Raw genomic sequence first — 26063 nt, 5'->3', positions numbered from 1 at the left:
TGTCCAGCCCACAAAAGGTTGACTTGGTAGAACTTTGTTGATAAACAGAAGGAAGAAGTCATCCTAAGAGCCTTGACAAAGCATCAAAGACCACAATGCAGGTGGATATTATACACCTCCCCCACAGGGCCGTGATGGCTCAAAACGCTTAATGAATGATGCGCGGTTAGAACCACCGGCCTGGCCCATACTCTCTGCTTTGCCAGAGAGGAACAGAAGGGTCTAGCAAAGGAACGTAACTTTAATGGGGCATTCAGAGACTCAGACTCAGGTGTCTGACACAGGCAAAGAATTTCTCAAGCCCCCAGTGCTGGCCCTCTAGGAGTCTGAACACCTCAGTCCATAGAAGCTGGAAGCTGGGAGGGAGGGAAGTCTGCTAAAGCCAGCATCCCACACTTGGCACGTGGAGATTCATGAAGAGGGACAGGTGGGCTGGTGCCAGGTCCACATCAAGCAGAAAAGCGGAGTCACTGGGGTTGGGGGAGGGGTATGTGTATGAGAGGGACACAGGGGTGAAGGCGGACTGAGAGAGGGAAGGTTCCAGAATGGGCAGGCCAGGGAGCACTGCTCTGCTGTCATTCCCTGTTACAAAAGGCAGCTCAGAGGAAAGGAAGAACAACAGTAGGTCTTTTTTTTTTTTTTTTTTTTTTTACGATTACCAAATATAAAACCCCGAGTGTAAATTTTTCTATTTCAGGGTTTCTAAACAATATTTAACGTAGTGAGTGTTTTACGTCGAGGGTAAATATTTGCCAGTCACTTCTGGCCCACGTCAGAGTGCTTATCTAAAAAGCTGTTTGGTTCTGCTCCTGATAGGAAAAATCTGCATTCCACCCAGCATACCCACCCGGCATGTGACCCACGAGCACTCTCCTTCCCCCAGTCTCCCACGTGCACCCAGGACGCCAGCAGCCACTGGATCTGCGTAAGAGCACTTTCTGGAAGGTCTATCTGTGTGTGCTGCCCTTTCTCTTAATTAAGGGCAAGGGCGTGGAGGAACCAGTCCGGGACTGGCCCTACACTTAGGGTGCTACTGCGTCAGCCTGACCAGGCTGCGGCACGTTTGGGGAAATCAAGGAGCTGTGAGGCAGGACCGCAGATGACAGCAGGAGAAGCCTGCGGCTCGCGCACACCACGTGGCGTGGCAGCTCGGTTTTACGGGCCGAACCAGGCATGTCAAGGCGGCAACTACAAATGCACTAAGAGGTCTGCAGAAAGGAGCCACCAACGCTGAGAGAGGTCTAGAAGGATGATCACAGGGCCCGCCGAGCCCACCCTCGGGGCAGTGCAATGTCTTGAGGCTGATGAGTGAGTTCTTGTTTCTTTAGTAAGAACTTCCTTCATTTTTACTTAAACACTATGTCTCGTAACTCAGATCCAGTTCTCACAGTGACGCTGTAGATATCATCCATGCTGTACAAATCAAGTAACGGAGGCTTAAAGCAGTTAAATAACTTGCCAAAGTCATGAAACGATGCAGTCGGGATGCGAACGCAGGGCTGCCTCCAAACACTTCAGCACGACTCCCCCCAGCCTATAAAAATACCTCCCTAAGGTTCTAAATAGGCCTCTTTCTGGTTCCCCAGGCTTAAGAGAGAAGGTGGGTTCAACATGAAGCATGTTTGAGTTACGGCCAAGATAACTCAAAACACTTGGGGGGCACTACCCAGCAGGCGGCTGGACGGACATAGGCTCAAAGAGGGTTCCTCAGACTGAGAGTCCAGAGACTCCAAGGGAAATGCCGGTCAGAGCAAGGGACTCGGCAGGAAACCCAGAGGAGTGGCATCGGCACACAGGTGGAATCAAGAGACCCTGTGAGCGCCTGTGCGCTAGGCCCAGTCAGTCCAGCCCAGGCAGGTACGCAACAAACTAAACCAGAGTCAAGGGCACGGAAGCGTCTGGGAAAATTTCTGACCAAGTCCAGGGTATTCTTCCTAAGCCTCCCTAAAAGGTGCCATGGTTTCTATTCAAATACAAAACCATGCTTAGACCAGAGGTACCTGAGAGCCCCTCTTGCATTTGGTGGCTTTTGTTCTTGACCTAGCAATCAAAAAGGCTACAAGCCGAAGAGCACGCAAGGACTTAGGCCTTAGGAGCTGGACAAACCTGGCTTGAACTCGACATCTTCCAAAAACTAGCTGTGTGGCCTTAGGCATGTCACTCAACTTCTCTGGGTTTGGGTTTCCTCTCATATAAGATGTAAATAATGCCCCAATGCCACTCTGGGCCAACACTCAGGATTAAATGAAATAATCTGTGAAGGCATCTGGTATCCCACTGCTGGGCAGCCAGCAGGCGTTTCGCAAGTAATGTTTTCCACAATTGCTCTCTGGCAGTCACAGCCAGCTTTGACTCTGACCTCAGAGCTGGGAACTTGAGTTCCTGGGGACCATCACAGCTAAACCTTCAAGCCTGAAGAGGCTCTGCATGGACATCTCAATCCTTGCTGGCAATGCCTATTTTCCTAAGGAGGAATCTTGTCACACGCAAAAAAGGTATTTCAAAAAGCCGGATCTTCGGAAAAGATACACATGACCAACCAGCCAGCATTCAAGAAGCAGTTGCCGGGTTTCCCTAGTGGCGCAGTGGTTGAGAGTCCGCCTGCCGATGCAGGGGACGCGGGTTCGTGCCCCGGTCCGGGAAGATCCCACATGCCGTGGAGCGGCTGGGCCCGTGAGCCACGGCCGCTGAGCCTGCGCGTCTGAAGCCTGTGCTCCGCAACGGGAGAGGTCACAGCAGTGAGAGGCCCGCGTACCGCAGGCAATGCCCTTCTAAAAGAGGATTCTAGAGGGATCTCAAACCCAGACATAAGGGGACTGAGCTGAATGGGTAGTGCTCAAGAATTCTGACCCTCACCTGACCCCATGCACAAAATAGTAGCAGTAAGTTCACTTTCTCTGCCCCGTGACATAGCCCCCAACAGCTGTGGAATGTCAAAAACAAGGCTGCTTGGGTCTAAAGTTACCCCTCCTCCACCATTAGAGGAAAGAAAACACATTTCTGAGTCTCTCCTTCTTTATGTTTTGCTTATGAGGAACAAATGTCGACAAGATATAGGATACACTGCTCCGTTTGCCACCAAAATGCACAGACCATAATTTTATATGAAGCTACACCCACTTAATTGTGATGCATTAAGTATTATGCTCATTGTTTCTGAAAGTGGGTAGAAATGAATAATTTATTTCAGACAAAGGAAACTCTTGAATATGAAATGCCTCATCTTTTAAAATTACAATTCGGAAGACAAGAATGAAAAAATACCCATAGCCAGTGAACCTTATACTGCTAATAGAAAACAATGCTTCAACTGTTTCTACTTTGTTTGCAAACATTACGTTTTTTTAAACATTCTTGAGAATGATCAGGAAAAAGACACACTAGGTTTTCACCATGCTAGCAGCCGCTCAACACAGGGCTAGCATATCTAATGTTAATTTTCTGTGCTGGGTTTCCTGCCAACAAGGAGTGCCTTGGCTCACCTGGAGTCCACTCCCCAAAGCCCTGCACCCCAGTCTCGGCCACCTCCTTCCAGAGCTTTCTTTTCTTTCCTGCATCCTAGTTCCCTTTGTTGCTCCTTTTCCCACTCCCTCCTTGGCACTCCCTGTGCTCTGCACCCTCTTTCTGGTTTCACCATCCCCCCAACAACTAGCACAGTGCCAGGCACAGAGTAGGTTCTCAGAGAATGTGACTACTGTTATTTTTAGAGAAGATAATTGATGTTCTGGACTGAACTGAATTGGTGATCATCATTTGCAGTATGGCTATTGGTGTCTTTTTTTTCTTTCAGAGCAGAAAAAGTCTACATCCACTCAATCTACTATTGCTGTTTCATGCTAATTAATTGGGAGAGGAGGGAGAAGGGAGTTAGGGTGCATATAAGAGGAAGCAACTGGCAGTCATTCGCCTACCATTTCCCAAGCACTTTCCAGTGCTCTTCCTAAGTGTTACCACCAATAACCTTATGAATTGGATACTATTATTATCCCCATTTACAGGCAGAGTCTCTATTAACCCAGGGTCCCACAGCTAGTAAGTGCTGGAATGTGGAACTCAAATCTGGGTGTGTTTAACCCCCAAACCCTACTCTTTACCGCTGCTATTCTGCATTTCATAATTTCCTAGCATCATTGGGACCTCATCCCCTGTTCCTCTCCAGCCCCACCCCAATCTCTGGAATGAATACAGATAGTCTGCCTGGTGGCTCTTGAGGATAGAGCTGCCGAGCTCTGGGTGTGTTCTTACAGGAAATCGGCAGTAGCATCACCTCTCCCCTTTCCCACCCCAACAGTATCAATAAAACAACTCATAAACACACCCTGGGCTCAAAGAAGGACAGAGAGGGTTTGCTTACTTCTTCGGAACTGCTCTGTGAGCTGTGGTAATTACTGGCTGCAGGCCCAAAGGCCCTCCCACCTCATCCTTCTCTCACCCGGCTTGCCCTGGGGTTAGCGGGCATCTCTTTCAATTAAGACACCTCCCTGCATTTAGAATCTTTGCGTTTTTATTCCGACGGTCTCTTGTGAAATGTTCTGAAGCAAGTCGAGAACGTAGTGCAGAAAACTGCCAAGTGAGGGCTTCCCCGGTGGCGCAGTGGTTGAGAGTCCGCCTGCTGATGCAGGGGTCACGGGTTCGTGACCAGGTTCGGGAGGATCCACGTGCCGCGGAGCGGCTGGGCCCGTGAGCCATGGCCGCTGGGCCTGCGTGTCCGGAGCCTGTGCTCCTCAATGGGAGAGGCCACAACACTGAGAGGCCCGCATACCGCAAAAAAAAAAAGAAAAAAGAAAAAAAGAAAACTGCCAAGTGAGACCCAGGACTAGTAAGCCAGAAGAATAAAATAGTACATAGAAAAGAAACAAGCCATACACCGAGTCCTCCCAACAGGTGGACCACAGACAGGTAGGTCAGGGCCATCTCTCCCAGACAAGAGGACAGCTCTGGCCTGGAGATCCAAATGCCCATGCCTGACCACTGTCCCCAGATCAGAAAGCAGAAGCCCATCCTGATTCCAGGCTAGACGGCAGCCCTGGGGTTGGGATTGGGGCTTTGCAGAAGGCAGATGGGGAGCCACTCCTCTGGGGGGTCCAAGACTGTCCACATTCCCACTGACCTCCAGGCTGCCTCCTTTCACCAGCTAGGTCACTCAGTGTCTAAGGGACCCCACTGAACAATTTTCAATGACACCCTTTCTCCTGTTACAAGCCAAAATGCCTCTGAGCATGAAGACTTTTCATGACCTGGCTCCAGACCACCCTGCTTCCCGCACTCACTCCTGCCGGCACCTCTCTGCTCTGCTGTCACCTGCTCTCCATGTGCCTCAGCCCCTTCCCAGGACCACCCTGTGAGGCCCAGGCGGCCTCACTGACTGCTGCTCCTCTGCCGGCCCTGGGCCCCTAAATGGGGAGCTGTGTGCACTGGGTGCCTTGTGCATCTTTTCCCCCCAAGGAGAAGGTGTGGGAGAGAGAAGCCATCAGAAGCTGAGGCAAACAGGTACCTTCTGAGGTGAGGACTTACTAATCCTAACAGCAGACCTATGTCTTTCTCTAGTCTGGAAGCAGACCCCTGTGTGTGCTTTTATGACACAAAACTATATACAGTTGAGCCATATGAAATGTGTGCTATTCTACCACGCTGACCTACAAAAACGGTAATTTCATGATTCGACGTAAAACTCCCAACAATGCTTAGTTCCATTAGCCATCATCCTTCCCTGGTTCTGCTGAGACAAAGGCCAAGCCCCTGATCGTGGCGAACCTGCCTCTCTGCCCAGCTCTTCTCCCACCACTGTTCATACCGAGGGCCCCTGCCACAGAAAGCAGCTTATTACAGCACCCTGGACACTCAGTGCCTTTGCCCATGCTGTTGCCGCTGCCTAGAATGTCCTCCCCAACCACCCTTCCTTACCAAACTCCTATCTACTCCTCAAAGCCCAGTTCAGAGTCTCCTTCAGCAAGCCCTCTCTGACCCATAACTCCATCTAGTCAGTTACGCCCTTCTTAGGGCTACATCTGAGCCTCGTACGGACTTTTACTCATTCACCTACCACTTTGCAACATAACTTATTTGTTTTATACCTAGCCCTAAAGCAAAAGAGAGAATTCTTAAAAGGCAATGGCAGGGTCCTATTTACCTCTGAATCACCTAAGGCCTCTCACTAGGCTCATAGTAAGTTCTCAATAAATACTGATGAATGAATTTGGCAGAAGTGCCGTTCCATCACACCGAAATACTGAAAATTAAGAGAGATCACAGAAACTGACCGATTCTTCTCCTCATTATATTATACTTATTTCATATATAATGTATATTACATATGTGTGTATCATACACAAACACACACATATATATAACTCAGCACAAAGCGTCTAAGGCTTCTTCATGCAGTTTATGCTCTTGACTTTCAGGGATTATCTCTCTGGTTATCTGTATGCAAATGGACCCTGCAGCATGGGTTCTGGAGCCAGACTTCCTGGGTAAGAATGTGGCTCTACCCATTCTTAGGCGTGTGCCCTCAGGCCAGCTCCTTACTCGGATCTCGGTTTCCTACCTACTGAGTGGGGCTAAGAACACCTTCTACTAAACAAGGCTGACACAAGTTATTGCACGTAAAACACCTAGCTCATTGCCTCTCACCGCTGTTGTAATTACTATTTTTATTTCTTTTAAGGTCTCATGGGGAGGGTAACCATTTTCAATTGGGAGTACGTTTAGAGTTCCGGCCTGTTCACCCCTTCTCCCATTCAAATGCCACTTGCCATTCCTAAGCAAACAAGAATATAATGGTCCCATCAAGGACTCTCCAGAATTCTCCAATCTCCTGGTATCTTCTTATAAAGAGTGTATTTGAAATTCATACTAACAGGGATCAATGAAACATTTCATAAACATGGGCTTTATTCCTGCTGGCCTATTCCTACAAAGAATGCAATCAATACCTATTTTCATACATAACTAACTGTACACAAAACAATCATGTACAAAAGGCAACAGAAATAACAGTTGGCACGGTGTTTCTTAGACCATTAGGAGGGACGTAAAGGAAAGTAGTACCAGCGTGACGGAAGACAAATGAATGGCGTATTAGGTCACCTTAAAGTGGGACTAAACTGTGTATTCCTTTCTTTACCACTGTGTAATGCTATTTGTATGACAACATGACAAAAAAAAATGGCCCTAGGCATTCTGCTCTACTTTAGAAACCTTCCATCTCACGCTGAAATGAAAAAAGATACAATCCAGAAATTTCTTCTCTGGTTAATATTTCTGCAGTTCCGCAGGAATGGTTTTAATAGCGTGCATGTTCTGGATTTTGCTTGTCAATTAAGAACCGATCGGAATGCAAGGCTAAATATTAAAATAATAGATACTGGCTTATATTTCAACTTTAAAGATTTTTTGTCAAATAGTGTTTTAAGGTGGAAGACAGAGGAAGGGAAACTGGGAATTAAGGAGGTAGAGTAGGATCTAGACAGTTCCTCCTTAATAAAGGATCAGGTTGGTACTTAAAATTTCATCACATAACAGTAGAAAGAGCACAGGCTTTGGAGATGCAGAGATAAGATTCGAAACTTAACTCTTCCGCTTACTGGCTGTTTGGCACTGAGAAAATTAATCAACCTCTCTGATCTCAGGTTTCCCTCTCAAAAATCAGAGATCATTATACCTACCTTTTAGCATGGTTGGGGACCAAAAGGAAATAATGGTCTTGAACAGGCAGCCCAGCCCGTGCAGGGCACTCAGGGGCTCCCCAGAGAACTCCTCTCCCCACACTTACCTCCTCTTTAAAGAGACTGCAGGTCTGGAGATAACACAGCTCTAGGACTACGGGCAGAGTCCCAGAGGCAACTGTGGTTTGACCAAAACTAGGCCATTTGACCAAATGATTAAAAGTCTGTAATATGCTAATGCTTGGACAGGGCGGACCGAGGGCCAATTTAGTAGGAGTAAATTGCAATTGATTTTCCAAGAAATTGCTTGTTCTCTTGCCTTTCCTCAGCTGTGTCACACTCTCTCACCCGTAGCTGCCTTTGTCACAGCCAGAACCAACTGAAACACGTGTCAAGGAAGATCTTTTTGAGGCAAAATGTTTAATAATACAGACATCCACACTCACACACACTATAAATATACACACACATGAACAGGCAGATATATACATATATATCTGTGCATGTGTATATACATGTTTATATAGATGTTCTAGAGGGCTCAAATTTAGAAACAATTCTGTACCATGACCGTACCCTTCTGTGTGTTTTACAAATCCCTCTGTGGTTAGAGAGCTATCCTGAGTCATTTTTATTTTTACAACAGCCTACTATTTGAAGAAAGATCAGAAAAGAGCATACCCCTAAAATCTCCTCTCCATGCTTTCCCCAGCCCGATCTGTGCAAATCCCTGGCTATGAAAAGAAAATGGTTAAAAGATCAAAGAAGATAAAAAATCATAAGAATAAAGGTTAACAGTGGCTGCTTTCACCCCTAATTTCTGATATGGTGATAGACCCTCTTAGAACATTAATTAGAATGGGAAGAGAGATGAAAGAAATGCCCAGGGGACATAATAAATTAGCCCCTTATGCAAATTGCCCATTCGATCTCATCACTGACCCAGCTAGTTGAGTCTCTAAATTACGGAAGCGGTTAGCTTCTTTAACAAAAAATTCCAGACAAAAGATTAATTTTTTTTTTTAATCTGAAGGCTGAGGGGGTGTAAAGTGACAAGTAATTTCTCAGTTTTCCTTGCAGACAATTCTGAAGGGGGCCAAAAGATATGAAAATCAACATTCTGGCCACTGGCTCCTGTTACCAAACAGAGACCTATTAAATAACCCTTGTTCTGAAACAATTCCGAAACAATGGACACCACCCGCTTAACTAAAGTCGAAGGCTGTTCTTCTCACCCTAACTGTGTGAACAAAGTCTGGTATCCTAAAAGGGGCCGAGGGGCAGGTGAAGGACAATTTTAAAGGAGGTAGGGAAATGCCAGGAGATGGAGAGTTTCAAATATCCATTTAAAAACAAACACATACCGAATTTTACTTGTCATCACTGTCCTAGACAATTTATGTTTTACTGTCCTAGAAATTCATGGAACTCTCAGTTTTCTTATCAGTAAAATAAGGGGATTGGACTAGAATGACCTCCAAAAGTCCTACGGCACCTACAATCCAGGGATTTTATTTACCCCTTTGTTTTCACACAGTACTTCTGATAATTTAATTTGTTTAAATATAATCTTATGACATGCATTTTGTCTTCTGAACTCACTCCTGGCTTCCTTTCCTCTCTCCTACTATTATTTTCCCCTTTTCCTTATTTTCTCCTCTTATTTCTTATTTTATCTTCTTCCATGTATTCAAATGAGATGTTTTAAATACATTCTGGTTCAAAGTAAGGTACATATTGAATAAATCATACTTTATAAATGTTATTAATATGAAAAATATATATGGCAAGATGACGAGTTTCTCTAGCATGAAGAAAAGGCTAGAAAGAAAAACTGTAAGTCACAGAATAATACAAGATTTACTATGCAGGCCCTTAGAGAAAGAAGGAAAATATGTTACAGGTCATCCTCAACCACTGCCCTCATTTTACGAAAGGAGGAGATGTCTCTAAGGAAGGGTAGACACTTGCCCAAGGTCACCAGCTAGTTAGAGGTAAAGCTGGAAGCAGAACACAGTCTCCTGACTCCTGGACCAGTGCTCTTTGGACCAAACAATCCCAGTAACTTCTCTAGAGAATTCGCCACTGTATCCCAAAGAACAAAAATGGACATCCTTTGGAAAGAATAAGCTTTGACAGCAGAAAAATTAAGAGATGGCAGAAAGAAATACTTCAGAGGACTAAAGAAAAGGAACGAGGACAGACATATTGGCTCTAAATAATTTTGCACCTTGTAACAATCTTCAGTTCATGCAATTACCTGTCACTCACTGATGTTTTATCTCCCCTCTTCTGGTAACGGGACCCTATGCAAAACATTCCACGGTCTCTAAGTTCACAGCCTGCACTGGAACACTCCGGCCTTTGCCAGAAGTATCTGGACAGCGGAATGACCTGACGCTTTACTCAAGAAACTTCTTGAGGTTGACAGTTAATCTAAATAATAAAATTTGCCTTTAGGAAGTGGCCAGTGACACAAGAAGACACAGATTCCTCAGGTCATAAGGCAGGTAATAAGAAAGCATGTGTAGACAACTCCATTTTTGTAAAAAAGGGAAAAAAAAGATAAATATATATGTATACACACACACGCACATATATAGGAAAAAAATCTGAAAAGGCTTGTATCAGATGTTTGCAGTGGCTATCTTTAAGAGCAGAGACTATGAGTGGTTTAAATTTGCTTTCCTTTTCTATCTGTTTGTAATTTCTTATTGTTGTACAATAAAAATGAGTCGCTGAGGGGCTGGAGAGCGAGAGGATAAAAGCCAAAAGTAGTGGTGTGTGAAAGTGAAATGTAAGTGTACTTAGCAGAGCCTGTGGAGACGGAAGCCTCTCCCAGCTTTAAGGCATGCCCTTCTCAGGGAGCAGTAATTCTCCCTGCTATGAGGGGCGTTGCAAAGAAGATTTATGGGGAGAGGTTAGAAGAATGGGAATCAGTCAAGCTGAGAAGGGTAGGCTGATCACAAGAATCCTTAAGCACAGGAAGAGCTCCCACCCCGGGTGATAGCCAGCTGCAGCGAACTCACCTCCGACCAAAGAGCTTAAGGAAGGATAGGGCCCCAGAAGAACAGGGGGATTCAGAGCAGGAAAAAGGAAGACCTTCCCCAAAGGGGATTTAAGACTCAAACTGGGTTATTAAGAGACAGGGCTTCCTCCAGGGCCCTTTACATATTGGATAGATTTCTTATTTCTTGTCCAAGCTAGTGTATGAGCAGGCTTCCTGAAGGCTTGGGGTTGCCATCCTTTTCAAGACATAGGATCCTTGTTCCCTGATCTGGGAATACGGTCTGCGGAAAAAGAGTCCCACTCTTGGAGTCAGGAGTGAGCCAACAGCTAACACGGCCTTGGTACAGCATTAAAAATGACTGAGATTTGGGCTTCCCTGGTGGTGCAGTGGTTGAGAGTCCGCCTGCCGATGCAGGGGACACGGGTTCGTGCCCCGGTCCGGGAAGATCCCACATGCCACGGAGCGGCTGGGCCCGTGAGCCGTGGCCGCTGAGCCTGCGCGTCCGGAGCCTGTGCTCCGCAATGGGAGAGGCCACAACAGTGAGAGGCCCGCGTACCGCAAAAAAAAAAAAAAAAAACAAACTGAGATTTATTGAGGGCCAATTATAGTTCAGGCACTAAGCAAAGCATTTTACATATAGCCTTTTTAATTCCCAAGAACCTGTAAGCGAGGCATTATCATCATCTCAGCTGACATCCAAGAAGTCTGAGGTACAATGAGATCAAATGACCTGCCCAAGACAAAGTAAGCGGCAGAGCTGGGGACGCACCCAGGTGAGTGGAATTCCAGAGCACATGTTCTTTCACCATCGCGTACAAAGATGAAGAGGCGTGAAGCTGCCCAGAGCACTGGTGGGACAGCAGCCGGTCAACCTGGGTTGTTTAGACATGGGGTCGCTGGGGTGAGATAGAAGGTCGATTAATAGAATCTATGAAGGGAGACTGAAACCAGATCATTCCTGGAAGTCACCAAGGTGTTAAGGTAATATCTGGCAATGGGTGGCCAGGTTGGACTGGGAGAGACGAGACACAAGGGTGGGGCCAGTAAGAAGGCCAATGCAAAGTTCAAGTAAAAGATAAGGTGGGTAGATTAAGGGAACGGAGAGAGAAGAGCAATCCAAAAGACAGCAGGTAATTTCAGCAGGACTTAGCGATGGGTCCAGTGGAAGGAGTGAGGAGGGTAGAGGAGATGCTGGAGATGATTCCAAAGCTTATGAGTGAGGCCCACGATGCCATTACATAAGACAGGAGACTGAGGAAGAGAAGGGTGTAAGGAGAAAAGGGGAGGGATGATGAGATCCTTTTTGGATGTGCTGACTTTGAAGTAACTGAGATACATCCAGACGGAATCATCCAGGATTCAGCTGGAAATGCTGGTTTAGAGCTCAGGAGAGGATGGCGTAGGAGGGGAGGCTCTGAGTCATCGTTGTACATGGTAGCTGAGGTCCCAGAGACGGATGAGGTTTGTCCAGAGAGTATGCAGAAGAGAAAGAGGCTGACACTGATCTCCCCAAAGGCAGTGCCAAGTAAAGGTTCTGGAGGTGACCCTCAAGCAGTGTGGCCCTGGCCAAATTGCTTCCCCTCTTTGAACTCCAGTTCTGTAAAAGCAGAGGATTAGACGATCTCCACGTCCTTTCTCTGATATTCAACCACTCATGGTTAATGAGACGCCTGCTCAGAACCAGGAAAGATGCTCGGTGCTGAGCGAACACCCGCCATTACAAGCAAATCCCCGACCTTCCAGTGGGAAAGACAGACACATAAATAAGTCCTCTCGATAGTCTGTGATTAACAGCTATCATAAAGGCAAGAGTGAACTGCAGCATGAGAGAGTCCTGAGTGGAAGTGCCTGTCTGGGGGAATTCCAGCATGGCCCTCAGAGATGAAACCTGATCTTGGTCTTGAAGAACTAATAGAAACCTCCCAAACAAAGGCAAAGCCAAGTGTCAAGGCATGGGAAAGTGAACGCACATGAAATATCTGGGAATGGATTGCTCAGTGAGCTTGACCGGAGAGGTGATGTGGCTTAGAGAGGAAGGGCAGGGCCAAGCTAGCCCACAAAGGAATTTACCATATGCCAGGATAGATAAAAAAGAACTTACAGGAGTTCTCAAATAGAGTGACAACATGATTAGAGAGCTGGGTGGAAAGGAGAGGGCCACCATACACCCCTAGCAGCTGGTATTTACAAGCCCTTCTCTCTTATCATGATTTGACAAGACAGCAGATGATCTTATAAGGCTCTCCTTCAACATACAAACATTTTAAGCAAGTTTTTGTTTAATAGTTACACATATATGATGGTACATTAAAACAGAAATGCTAAACATGGCTCATAATTGATAGCATCATTCAAAAAGGGGACAGACTCAAAAGAGAGTTTAGGGGCATCTGATTCCGGGCAAAGCCATTTCCAATTACTTGGGGACCAATCTCAAGATCCTAAGGCTTCCTGGGAAGGTCTAAGCCACTCCTGGGACTTGGCAGGGAAATGGTGGCAAAGCCAGAGACCTAGAACTTTGTCGTTCACTAAATCAGATTTAGGATGTTCAAATCCCAGCATCAGGACCAATAAAGATGTTAAAAAAAAAAAATCCCGGCATCACTCTTTCCCCATGATCTCTCCACTTGACTCTTGTTTACAATACCATCAACTTTGATTACATGTGAGGAAGGTCTGGCATTTCTTGATTCTCCTCTACAAAATCTAACCTCCCAATCAATACTTTTAAACATTGGAGCCCTTTTTTTAATCTCTCGCTGCCACAGAGGGCCTTACATCCTCCCTCTGATCCACCATCTTCAGGCTTTTCTCTGCACCCATTGCACTTTCCAAATTTCTCCTTCTTTGCTCTCGCCCTCCAGAGAGTCCAAAAACATTGCAAACAGGCTAACCTTCCTTTCAAATCACTATTTCTCGCTGCTTCTTGAACGTTTGTGAAGAAGAAAAGGTGAGGCAGAATGGAGGTTAAAGAGCAGAGTTGTGGCTGACAGACACAGATGTGAAACACCACCTGATAGGTCCATCCTCTGAGCCTCTGAGCGCCCACAGAGCTCTGCCCTCTTGGCTCCCAAGACACTTTCCTTGTTCTCTCCTCTCCTCCAACGTCCTCGTGCACTGGCTCACTTTTTCCGTTGTGTCCTCTAGCCCACTGCCTGGTGAGGCCCCTAAAAACCGCACCAGCATCCACGCACAGAAAAGGCACTTCCTAGAGCCCTTCAAAGCGCCTTAGAGGCCAACGCTTCTGCTTCCGCTATTGCGTTTCCAGGAGAATAATCCCTCCAACCTCCCACTGCAATTCTCACCAGACCAGGCTGCTTTATTTCCCTTCTGTAGCTCAGGCCTCAGATGACAGTTTTTAGATTCTACCTTATTCTTGTTCCCTTCCTTGTTCCTGCCATGGATAATACCTCCATATGGCCTTTTACCTGGTGATCAAGTAAACAATGGAAAAGGTGGCTGTGGGTTTGAAGAGTCCAAAAAACTGGAAACTCAAGAACGTCAAACATGTCTTATTCGGTGAGAGGATTCTGCTCACACTTAGTGTATGTGGATAAACATCCTCTTCCCCTTGGGCAGAGAAATCCAAATATGGAAACTCTGATTACTACCCTATCTGTAAAAGGCAAAGGCCCTGTTGTCCTGGTTACCTCAGAGACAGAGATTCTCATCAACAGCAACACTCATCAACCTGAACCTCTGTCCCTCTCCATCCTAAAAATGCCAAACGGGATAATATGCATCACTCAATGACTTAAAACCTCTCAAGTCTCCATTTGGCTTTCCTATACCCACTTAAGGAACACAGTCACTGTCAGAGGTCAAAGCTCATTACAGCTGGAACCTAAATCCAATGCCCTTGAGATATAAAATGTAGCTCTAGACAAGACCTTCCTGGCTCTGAGTAATTCATTATGGCTTCTGAGACCTCGGTAGGCTGGGTCTCACAAACCAAGGATCATATTTGCTATGAAAAGACACCGGTTTGAGAGAGGGATCCAAACAAATGAATGAGGGGGACTTGGTCCGTGCGGAAGAATTTCTGACACTCGTCAAAGAAAGCCAGACAAGTCAGTGGTATCCAAGAATGACCAAGTCACTTTAAGTGGAGAATGAATGCAAGGATTGAAAAGAGCAAATGTAGGAGCACAGAGGAGGGATTCTGAAGGTGTCCTCAATCTTCCCTCAGAATCATGGGCTGTTAGGACTGGAGATTTTTACTCCAATGACCTCATTATACCAAAAAAAAGAGAGACCCAGAGAGGGGGAAATGAGTCTACTGCAGCCCTATAGCTCATAACAATTTTGAAATTAAAACCCAAATGAACCTTCCTCCTTACCTACTTCCTCACTCTCACTGTCCCTGGGGAGGTTCGTATCCTTCCAGGCATCAGTACAAAGACAGGAGTAATGCTTCCGTGGAGCAGGCAGCCAGCAAGAGGCACTGCCCCTCACGGTGCTAGGAAAGCCAGACTGGTTTCTGGCAACTACTAGTTGCCTACTGACCTGCTCCCATGAGAGCTCAGAGGGTCACATACTCTTGTCTGTGCACCCCCGCTTCACTGCCTTCAGCCACTGTCCTGGCTGGGCTAAAGGGACAGACAGCATTAATAGGGATTTGCGGTGGAAGTTATCAGCATTATCCAGGATAATATATGAACGCCTCTGATACTAAACCTGTCCCCTTATATTTTATCCTGAAACAGACCACACACACACACACACACACACACACACACACACACACACACTTTTCCTCTGAACCAAAAGCACGATACAGAGGAGTGCTTCTCAAGCTTCATGTGTATATGAAGCACCTAGCCCAGGGATCTTCTTAAAATGCGAATTCTCATTCAGTAGCTCTGGGATGGAACCTGAGATTCCACACGTCTAACAAACTCCCAGGTGATGTCCGAGCTGCTGGTCTGAGAACCACATTCTGAGTAGCAAGGGGCAGATGTTACAAAATCTTGCAAACAAATATAGGTTTAAATTCTCGTTCCACCAATTAGGAGCTCTGTGATCTTGGGCTGGTTTCCTAAGTTCACCCTGCCTCAATCATCTCATCTCTAAAATGGACATAACAATATCTGAGATGCACTTGATGATGACTACATAAGTTAATGATGAAGAGATCTTAAACAGTACCTGGAACACAATAAGAGCTTAATACATGTCAGTTGCTGGCTGCCTCTAAGATTCCCGAGGGCAGATATGACATCTGTCTGGCTCATTGCCAAAATCCCAAAGGCGAGAATGGATGTAGAATGGATGTCCGTGAATGAATGAATGTGTGTATAATACACCCACACATAATTTCAGTATTTACATACTTCCTTGGTTCTATGTCTTTCTGCAGGAAAACGTAAACCATTTAGAACACCAGAACACTCTCACCAGTACCAAACCACCATATCTCATAGAAACAAATTCAACGTGAACCACCATGGTTAACCAAGAAACACACAATTTGTGACGGCTATATATACTCGAGAAAAAGTCTTAACTGTAAACAAAAAAAGTCAGCATCAGTCTGGAATCTCTATGTCATTAAGGGAAATCACTGCCTTACTCATTATTTATGGGGTTGTCTGAATGCAGATGTTATGAAAAACTTAATTCGAAAACTAAGGTCACTTCCAAACCACATGTAGATTTGCAAAGAGAGACAAAACAGACTATGGGAATTGAGACCACTTTTGAAAGGTCAGGAATACATTCTCCTGTTTATGTACACACTTGCTCAGGAAAAATTAGAAACAAAACAAAAAACTGTTAACAAATGGTTGAGCTTAATCTTTTAAATCAAAGGCAGACAAGTGAGTCCAACCAAAATTCTTCAACAATCTAAGATTATCTTCAGGCGTCTCGTAAAGTAAAGTGGCATCATTTAAACATGTCCCATTTCCAGGGAGGCACTGTGTACAGTATGCAGCAAGAAGGGAATACGATTGCCACCTACAGACAGAAGTGGCACTCCCTTTGCAAGAGTTGGCCAATCATATTTTAACGTGGAAAAAAAATTCAACAAAGTCACCTCCTTCCAACCTCTCTCAAACCACCACACAACATTACTTCATTTAGAATTACTTTCAAGTCATACAGTCATCTCTAGGCATTCTGCCTCTTCATTATCATCATCCTATTTCTAATTTCCCAGAAACACTGTGCCATTCAACGATCTACTTATACACTACTTGAGAGCCAAAGAGAATGTAAGCCAATAGATTTCAAGCAGGCGAAGGCATCAGAGTGGAAGTATAAATCTGCTTACCTGGTATGAATGGGACTACCCGGAATATATCAGACAATCTGCTGTTAACTGGTTCATACGGGGAATCTTCAAGCAGATCATTTCCTAAAAACAGAAAGATTGGGCTCAGATCTGGAAAACAGACATATTTCAGTCAGTTTTTGTTACTGAATCTGAATTCTAATTATGTTATGATTGTGTAACAAAAAGATGCTGAAACTTTCAAAGATTTCAAATGCATCTATTTGGCTCTGGTTATTTCTCTTCATTCCCTCTGCCTCTGTTGTCCTGGCTCTCCCCATAGTGCCATGAAAACATTGGAGAGCAACCCAGCCTGATCTTGCCAGAAAACTCTCCCACTCTTTGCAAAGGAATGAAATCAGAGAGGAAGGAACCAGTGACGTCACAAGCCCAGCTTGCCTCCAGGAGCCAATAGAAGAACAAAGCTGGCCCTTTTTCTTACTCCCAAAAAATGCCATGCAGTCAGAAAGCAGGTACCCTGGCTATTAAACACTCAGTCTCTGAAACAGGTTTTCATTAATAGGTTCTGGAGGAAGTGGCAGCTGAGAGGTCAAATCTGTATATTACAAATTTTGAGCCTCAGACTCAGTGGAGAATGAATGCACTGAATGTTTGAGTTAGATTTACAAACATGACCCACCTCTGGCACACAAGGACCAAAAAATTGCCCCTGTAATGGATGGCTATGACAAGTAGACCTTGCCCTCTCTGAGCCACTTCTGCACTAACCAAGGCTGAACTACATCAGCTGGTTTAAGACTCAGCTAATCTAAGATGACAAAATTTTTTTTTCCCACATCTGCCTTTGATTAGGTTTGAGGGGGGTAAAGATAGAATAGATTCCACTGCACCTTTCATTCTCAATTCTTTATCTTATGTCAGTATAGACAGAAGGAAAGAAGAGAGGGGGAAAATCCAGGCAAGATGCAGTGCAAGCCTTTGGATTATCCTGGGAAGCCAGGCCTTTAACGGATTCCTACTCCGATGTTCCGACCAAGTTTCAAAGAGGTCAGCGGGGTCCCTGGGATGTCCCTTCACCCCCTCACGGGTTTTCCAACAACCAGACCGGCAGCAAACACCAGCTGCCCACGTCCCTGGGGGCCAATGAAAGGTCCTCATTCTGCAGCTGGGGAGAAGTGAGTGGAGGATGAGGTCAGCCGGACCCCGGGCCTAGGGACCCGCCTGCCTTCAGGGGCTGGGGGAGGGGGAAAAGAAGACGGTCGCGTACCCTGCAGGCTCTGGTACATGCTCCAGTAGATGCGCAGACAGTTCTTCTCCTTCTTCATACCCCGCTTGCAGCGGCAGTTATAAAGCGACTTCTGTTTGAGGGCCTCCATGGCGCTGCGGCACTCGTCCTTGGCCTCCAGGCCCGATGTCAAGCTGAAGTTGGTCTCCTTGCCCGCCACGCACTGCCTGAGCGTGCGGTACTTGGTGCTGCAGCTCTGCTCTTTCAAGCACTGATCGCTGGCTTTCACGCAGTCCAGGCGGTCCCCGCCGCTGACCTCGGCCGACAGGAGCACGTCTTGGCGGGGGAGGGGAGGGAGCGTGAGTGCGGCTGGGCTGGGGCGCGGTGCGCCAGCCGTGGGGGAGGACGCGCGCAGGAGCAGCCTTCTGCGGCTCCCGGCTCCCGGAGCGCGTCCGCCCCCCTACGCCGGGGGGGGGGGGGTCCATCTTCCCGCCCGGGCACCTCCTGCCGCTAGTCCCACCCTACCCAACCCCCGGGGCGCCCCGAGGCTTTGCGGGCTTTTTGCAGTTTGCCCGCGAGCCAACGCTGCCCACCGCGCGTGCAGGCCCTGCCGCCCCGGGACCGACCAGCCTCAGCGGCTGCTCGGCCTCCAGGGCCGCCCTCCCGCGGTTCCCGGCTCCAGCCACTCTCTCGACCCGGCCCGACTGAAGCCCGGGGGCTTTCGGCAGGGGAGAACGGCGGCGGGCTGGGCGTTGCACGCGGAGAGGGTGAGCCCTGATACCCGGCCCGCCCGGCGGGGAGCACCGAGATGCTATTCTGGGAAAAGTTTTCCCTTCCAAGTTTGCTCTCCTGGCCCGGTGCTCGCCCACACCCCACCTGCCCCCCCGCGCCTCCGCAAGCTCCCCGGGACTTGCAAGGGGCGTCGGGCTTGGGGCTGGATGGCTCGGACGCTTTAATTTCCCTCCAGGCTAGGTCATTAAAAACGTAGGAAACAAAAACCAAGGAAGAAAAGCTGCGGGCAAGTGCCGCGCCGCCCCTGCCCCACCCCCCCAGCCCGGGGTGCTGAGGATTCTGGATCCCCTTCCCCAAAACGAAACTTCGCGGTCCCACACCCACCGCGCCCGAGCCGCAATTTTTTTTTGGGGGGGAAGGGGGTACTGGGGGGCTGCCTCTAGTACTCTCCAAGAAGACTCAGCGGATAAGAAAGCTAGCGGCGGCCTCGACTTACCCAGAAGCGGCAGTACGAAGTACAGGGTCGCCAAGAACATGGTGCCGGCGCGCAGCTGGTCCCCGCCCCCCCGAAAATCCAGAGCTGCCGCTGGGTCTCGCCGAGGGAGCTCAGCACGCAGCGATTCCCGGACGGCCGCGCTGCTCTGGCCGCCCAAAGTTCAGCTCCATCCAATGCGAGAGGAAACTCCCCGGTCCGTCCGCCGCTACCGCCGCCGGCGACTCAGCTCCGAGCGGGCTGCTGGCTAGAGGGCGGGAGGCGGTTCCGCTTTTAGGGGTTCAGGTCCGACCCAACCTGGAAGGGAGAGCGCGCTTTGAAACGAGAGCGGAGAGTGCTGGAGCCTCCCCCGCCCCTCTGCCCTCCCCTGCTCCCGCCTAGGGGGACTTTTTAGCGCCCGGGTGAGGGCCCACCCCCTGCCCGGGTCGGGGCGCGGGGAGGGGGTGCCGGGGGTGCATGTGAGTGTATTCCGGGGAGCCGCCTGCACGGGCAGGGTGGAGGCTGGAGAGGTCGGAGGCGGGCTCCCGAAGTCCAAGGGGGTGTCTATTAGGTCCAACCCAAGAGGCTGAACGCAAGCAAATAAATAAATAAGATTACTTTCCGAGCGGGGCGAGCGGAGCCGGCCGCTGCCTGGAGTCTAAGCACTCGGCGGCGGCAGCTCTTTCTCGCGGAAAAAGCCCCTTCTCCCGGGAAAACCCCTTCTCCCGGGAAGTTCGCCACCCGCCTCGTCGCGCCAGCTAGCTCGCTCAGCCAGCCCTCCCCACCCAAACCACCAATCGCTGCCCCCCATCGCTGTATCCCCTCCTCCCCGGGCTCGCCTCCGTTCCGAGGCAGCCTGGAGAGGGGGAACCTACGCCCCGGTTGGGGCCGAAACCCGGCTCCTGCGCCCCTACCCGCCGCTCCGTCCTCTGCTTGCTCCTTGGCGTCCGCGCCGCGCATACACACTAGCCCAGCGCCCTGGCGTCCGGCACATCAACGCTGCCACCCAGGCCGAACGCACGGGCCCGCAGCCCCGGAGCGCCAGGGCAGGTGCAGCCCCGCGCCGCGCACGCCCCTGGGCCCCAAAGTTGAGGGGCGCCTACAAGAGGGGTAGAGGGGAGTGGGGGAGTGGCGGCGGGTTCCCAAGCCGACAGAATGAGAAAACTCTCCAAATGCCACCAACCTGGGCTCAATCGACCGTTTCCAGCTGCGGCGAGAAGCCAGTTTATTTATTTATTTATGTATTTGGGTGGGAGGTGTTCTCGCCCTCTCCTTCCTTTTCCAGGCTCACGTCTCTGCGCTACGAAGATGCAGTATCCCCGAGAGCTCAGAAGATCGAGTTGGGCCAGGATGATTTCCCAGCAGAGCCCCGACTCGGATGCCCTTTAGGGATGTTAGTGTTTATTGGGAGATGCGCGGCGGGCAGCGGGTTCCGAGGCCAGAGTTCTTTGCCAGAGGCCCCTCCGCCTGCCCCTGCCACCCCGCAGCACACCGCCAGCCCCCTCTGATACTCGCCGGCAGGGACGCCGCAGATACACACACTCGCGGGCGGTGGGACCCGGGGCCAGATACCGCCAGCGCGCACAGGACACGCAGCGCTCTGCAGCCGGCCGCTAGCGCCGCTTAGTCTCTCTGTCTCTCTGTCTCTCTGTGTCTGTCTCTCTCACACACACGAGGGCACAATGCACAAGGGCTCTTTCTTTCTTCGTCCTAGCGCAATCAAACCAGACCCTTCTTCCGAAGATAAAGTTTTTCCCCATGTCACTCGCGGCTGTGACTCCAAGACTTGGCGTGTTAAAAACACACTCAGACCCAGGCCCTCGGAGCTGCGATCGCGGGATCATCGCCCACCCAATCATCCACCAACGCGCTCACACTCACAGATGCACACGCAGCCTTTACCTCTCTCCTCGAGCTTGTACGAGGAGACAAAAGCGGAACCCCTGACCCACTGCATTTAAACCACGTCAGACCTGGCTTTGGGAAATTTATAAACTGACCTCCATCTTGGCTGTTTCAAAAGTAAATTTTAAAATAATAAATTTAAAGGTTCAACACACGCAGAGCCCTTCACCCCAATCCTTGGGACCACTCGTTCTCAGCCGGGCTGCCGACCCCCCTACCGCGCCCTGAACACACGCTCCCCTCCTCACACGCCGGGTGGGGAGGGGGGCGCCCGGGACACCGAAGTCTACGCTGTGTCCAGAGAGGGGTCTGGGAAACAGCCCGGAGTGGCAAGCTCATCCAGCCGCTCAGGACTTGTATTGGCGATCTTTGCTGATGTCTAAGTTCATCTCTTAGGGAAACAGAGTTTGAATCAAGGGTGGGTGAGCCCAGCTGCCAAATATGCAAACCCATTGTACTAGACAATGGGCTGCCGAGGAGAGAAAAGATCGAGGGGTGGGGCTGGGGGTAATTGAAAAGGCCAAGGGCTTTGGTTGAAGTTTGAAAGCGGGGTGTAAGAGCGGGGAGAAAAGGAGGAGGAAAGGGGAGAGGGCTGGGTAGCTCTCCATTCAACTAGACATCAGCCGGGCGCGCCCCTTGCTGCTGCGGCGGCCGCTCTCTTGCGTGCGGCGCTTTGTTTGGAGTGTGTCTACACGTCGACTGGCGCCCCAAGCCCCGGGGACATCCCACGGATCTGCGCTCCTGTGCACGTGTTCCTCGGGGGCAGGTATGAGGAGACTGAAGCCCTCATCAAGCACCCCCTTCCTCACGCGCGCGAACACACACACACACACACACACGTAGTCATACCACACACGGATTCCTTGTTCAGTGTATCAGTTTACACTTGGTTGTTGAGTAAACGAAGCAAACATATGTCACATTTTCGCGACAGATGGTTCAAACCAAGGGCTACTTAAGTTCTCTTTCTCTGGCAGTGGTAACAGTCTAAGTTACAGAGCGGACTAACGGAAATGTGATTGTCTTCCAATCAGCTTCTTCACGTTAAAGAAGTTTATTCCCATATTTTCACACACAAACTAGAGAAATCCTGGGGAGGTGGTTTTAGTGAAAGAAGTGTGGAAATGTGAAGAGTTTATCTGAAGTCTGTTTCTCCGTGGACACCCAAGGCATAAAATCCTTTCATCATTCCTTTTTATAAGCAGAGGTGAATGTCTCCCTTTGGAAAAATCGGTAACTGGAATCCCAATTTTCAGTGGATGGCCTATAGCTTATCATTGCTGACCATGTGGGATGGTTGGATGACAATGAGATTTCATTTAAGGACATCATCTACATCTTTTTTAAGTGTTCTTTGTTTAGAAATGATCCTGTGTTTTCCTACCATTCCACAGGCATCTTTTAAGTAAAATTTTAATAGCAAGCAGAAAGGGTGGAATAAAAGTTCTCCAAATGTAAAACGTGGGACTTCTTTTAAAGTATTTGTAGCTTCAAGATATTTCTGAACTATTCACTCACACTAGTCTTCATTAAGTTCTTACCGATGATGAAAACAGACTTTTCTTTTTAATAAACCACAAAGTATATATACTGTGTTGTCCAATACAGGAGTAGTAGTCACTAGCCATGAGGCTATTTCAATGAAAATTAAATAAAAGAAAAATGCAGTTCTTCAGTAGCACTAGCTACATTTCCAGTGCTCAATAACCCCCTGTGGCTAGTGGCTACCATATTGGACAGCACAGATATAGAACATTTCCATCATCACAGAAAGTTCTGTTGAACAGCACTCGTCTATAATGTTGGTGTGAAATTAATGTGGTGTATTTCTAAAGTTCCTAGAACAGGGCAGGCATAAAGTGAGTGTTTTACAAGGAGCAGCAATCGTAGTTAAGGTTGCTGTGATGATTGATGATGGTGATGTTAATCTTTTGAGAAAGTTGGAGAATCCATGAAAACACAGCGCACTGCTGTGTCTCAGAAGGAGATCAGCAAGCAAAGAAGCTAAGGAAAGGGGAATGATCTCCCAAGGATAGCTGTGTATGGAAAGATGTGGCCCTTACTCCATGCCAAGACCTCTTGTAGTAGGAGCTAATAAAAAAAACAAAACAAACAAACAAAAAAAACCCTCTTCTTTACAACTATATCCACCACCTTCTAAAAGTAAGAGAAATACATGGCTGGAAAGCTCTTAGAATATAGACGATAGAAATGCAGTGTGAGTTACTGTATTAGTATTATCTCTGTTTCCTTGGAGCTTATCTGTTCCCATGTGTACAGGACTGATCTCGGGATGAAAGGTGACATTGAAATATCAAATATTGTTAATAATTAGAAAGGTTCATGCCATCCTCTGTGACATGTTTTCTCAGTGGGAAATTGGTTTTAATGCTACAAAATTAGGTTCAATCCACCCATAAGCACAAGAAGTAAGCAATTTTCTTGCATTTCTTGATGTAAGTGTATTTTTGTAAGTTAACAGTTGAGTCATGGTGAGTATGACAGTTTTATTCCATGCAGTATTTTGTCTCCTACTTTCATTGCCTTGGCCCTATACAGTATAATGCAAAATACATTCATTTTGTCAAATTATACTGCTCAAAAATCACTCAAGGTTTTTTTATAACTCACACTAGTCTATCAAAGTATTTGACATTAGACAGTTTGACAGGCTTACCTCCGTAGCTACACAAAACCACTCATTATTACCTAAACGTGCCATGCTTTTTTTTTTTTTCCCGCTGCAACATCTTTGCCCATGCTGTTCCATCTGCTTCATATACACTTCATCCTGATAGATGAGTATGTGAAGATCCAGCTCAGCTTTAACAGGCCACTAAGGATAGCAAGGACTCCTGTTTGAAGAATCATTCTCTGTAGTGTGTACTCTCACGGACCAGTCGGAATCTTTATTACAGCAGTTGTGACATTGCATTGTAGTTGGTTGCTAGATCTGTATCTTCAAATGGAATGTGAGTTCCTTGAAGGCAGGAAGATGTTCTATACATTTTATTTTTGCATCCCCAGCATCTAGACTGATAAATGACACAGTCACCTCCAATAAATGTATACTGATTGCATGAATAATGAGTGATGCTGTATCTCATTTCCCTCTGACACAATAATTCTACTGAAAGGTTTACATAAAATCCCTTTACTATAGGAATAGTACTAAATATAAGTACCTCATGCAGTTACTGGCATTTCTGTTCCAATAATAGTAACAAATATGTATTATTCCTTTGGGCATTTGACATTTACTTTTTTTAAAAAAACAAAACCCATTATTGTAATAGAATGCTCTTTTTCTGGTTCACTTTAATAGTAACATATGACATATTTCATTTCTGGGAAATGATAGCTTGCCTTAGGTCATATTTTAAGGCATAAAGCCAGAGGCAGAGAAAAGTTCCCACCTGAAGTTCTCTAATCATCTACAAATGTGTCTCTCTCTGGGAGAGAAGGACTTAGAAGGGCCAGAGTGCAGCTACCCTGGAGCCTTCATCCTCGAAGGCAAATTTTTAAAAGCCAAGTTCACCCAAAAGTGTTAAAAATTCTTTTATAAATGCATAAGACCTTGTGTAATCTTTTAGGAAAATGAGAAAACAGTATTCATCCAAACCCAGAAGGCTGGTGTAACGGTCTATGTGCTGACATGATCTAACCTTCTAGGGCTGTACTTCAACATTTGTCCTTTGGCAATACAGGAAGAGCCAGTTGCTTTCAGATTTCAGAGCCCTTTTCCAGGCTGACTATATATTAAGATGTGTCTTTGGAACATTATTTGCAAATGGAGGCTTCTTATTGGCTGTCAAGGTGCCTGACCCCTAGGACCCTATCTTAGGAAACCTCTCTTCCTCCTTAGTTTTCAAGTAATTTTCACTTCTTAGTAGTAATAAGCCAGTGCAAGGGTTTTAATGCATTTGTGAAAGAATATTGCATTTCGTGAGAGTTTAAGTCATCTGTACTTTGGCCTTATGCCACAAAATGCATTCAAGGTGTGCAGCCCTGATGAAATAAAGTGCTTGTCATGTCTTATTGCTTGCATAGATGGCAAAAGATACCCCATCTGCAGGGGCCTTGCAAGGCTCTTAGTGATTGCCAAAGGTGCTGGATGAAAAGCCCTGTACATTTCATTCCTCTTCATCCAAAAAGGATGGGGAATGGCTGCACTGAGGAAACACCTTTTCTCTCCACTATTCTCCTAATAAGCCCTAAACCCTGGTCCAGTGGGACTGTTCCTTCATAAGGGCAAGAGGGAAGCTTAATCCCCAGCTTTGTCCAGTAATTAGCCTCTCTCTCTCCGGAGGCAGCAAACACAGACGCCGATCCGGATGAGCTTTGGGATGTGGAATGAAAACAAGACTGAAAACACGGACTCATTTCTTCAGAAGCCTTTTAGCAGCCTTTAAGGCAGTAAAAACTTCTGACTTCTACTGCTACTTATTAGGTCTGAAGTGGTGGGATGGGGCCTCTCCAAGCAGTGATGAAGCAGGGAAGCGGCAAAGGTGACCAAAAACTTGGGAGTGAGTGGTTCAGAGGCCTTGCCTGCAACAATGAAAAGCTCTGTAGTGAAGCGCATCCTTGTCCTGCCACTTACCAGGCGTCTTTCAATAAATGCCATGGAAATGCACTGTTTCCCAAAACCAAATCCTCTGGCAGCCCTGCAGTAGGAGCCCACTAACACAATTAGCTCGCAGTTAATGATGAAGCCCCCACCAGAACTAATTAAGCCAACAGTGCTCGTGGCACAAAAGATTTGGGCCTGTTTTAAAGCATCTATTGTGACATCATTTAAAAGTCATTTCAACTCATCC

At 47.4% G+C, this 26063-nt stretch overlaps 1 protein-coding gene across 2 annotated transcripts in view; it reads right to left on the bottom strand.

Moving 5' to 3' along the window:
- Positions 1-19405, bottom strand: part of GFRA1 (GDNF family receptor alpha 1) — a 204425-nt gene extending 185020 nt beyond the window's left edge. For both annotated transcript variants that reach the window (XM_065894138.1, XM_065894140.1), the window contains exons 1-3: positions 19366-19405; positions 18180-18473; positions 16952-17035 (exon numbers count right to left, since the gene is read on the bottom strand). In XM_065894138.1, the coding sequence (XP_065750210.1) occupies positions 16952-17035; positions 18180-18473; positions 19366-19405 (418 nt within the window). The remainder of the gene's footprint in view (positions 1-16951; positions 17036-18179; positions 18474-19365) is intronic.
- Positions 19406-26063: the final 6658 nt, after the last annotated feature.

Source organism: Phocoena phocoena, chromosome 16 (genome assembly GCF_963924675.1).
Source record: "Phocoena phocoena chromosome 16, mPhoPho1.1, whole genome shotgun sequence".
In the NCBI taxonomy this organism is placed as follows: domain Eukaryota; kingdom Metazoa; phylum Chordata; class Mammalia; order Artiodactyla; family Phocoenidae; genus Phocoena; species Phocoena phocoena.
Note: the sequence above shows the minus strand (reverse complement) of the source record. Positions and strands in the feature narration are given on the sequence as shown.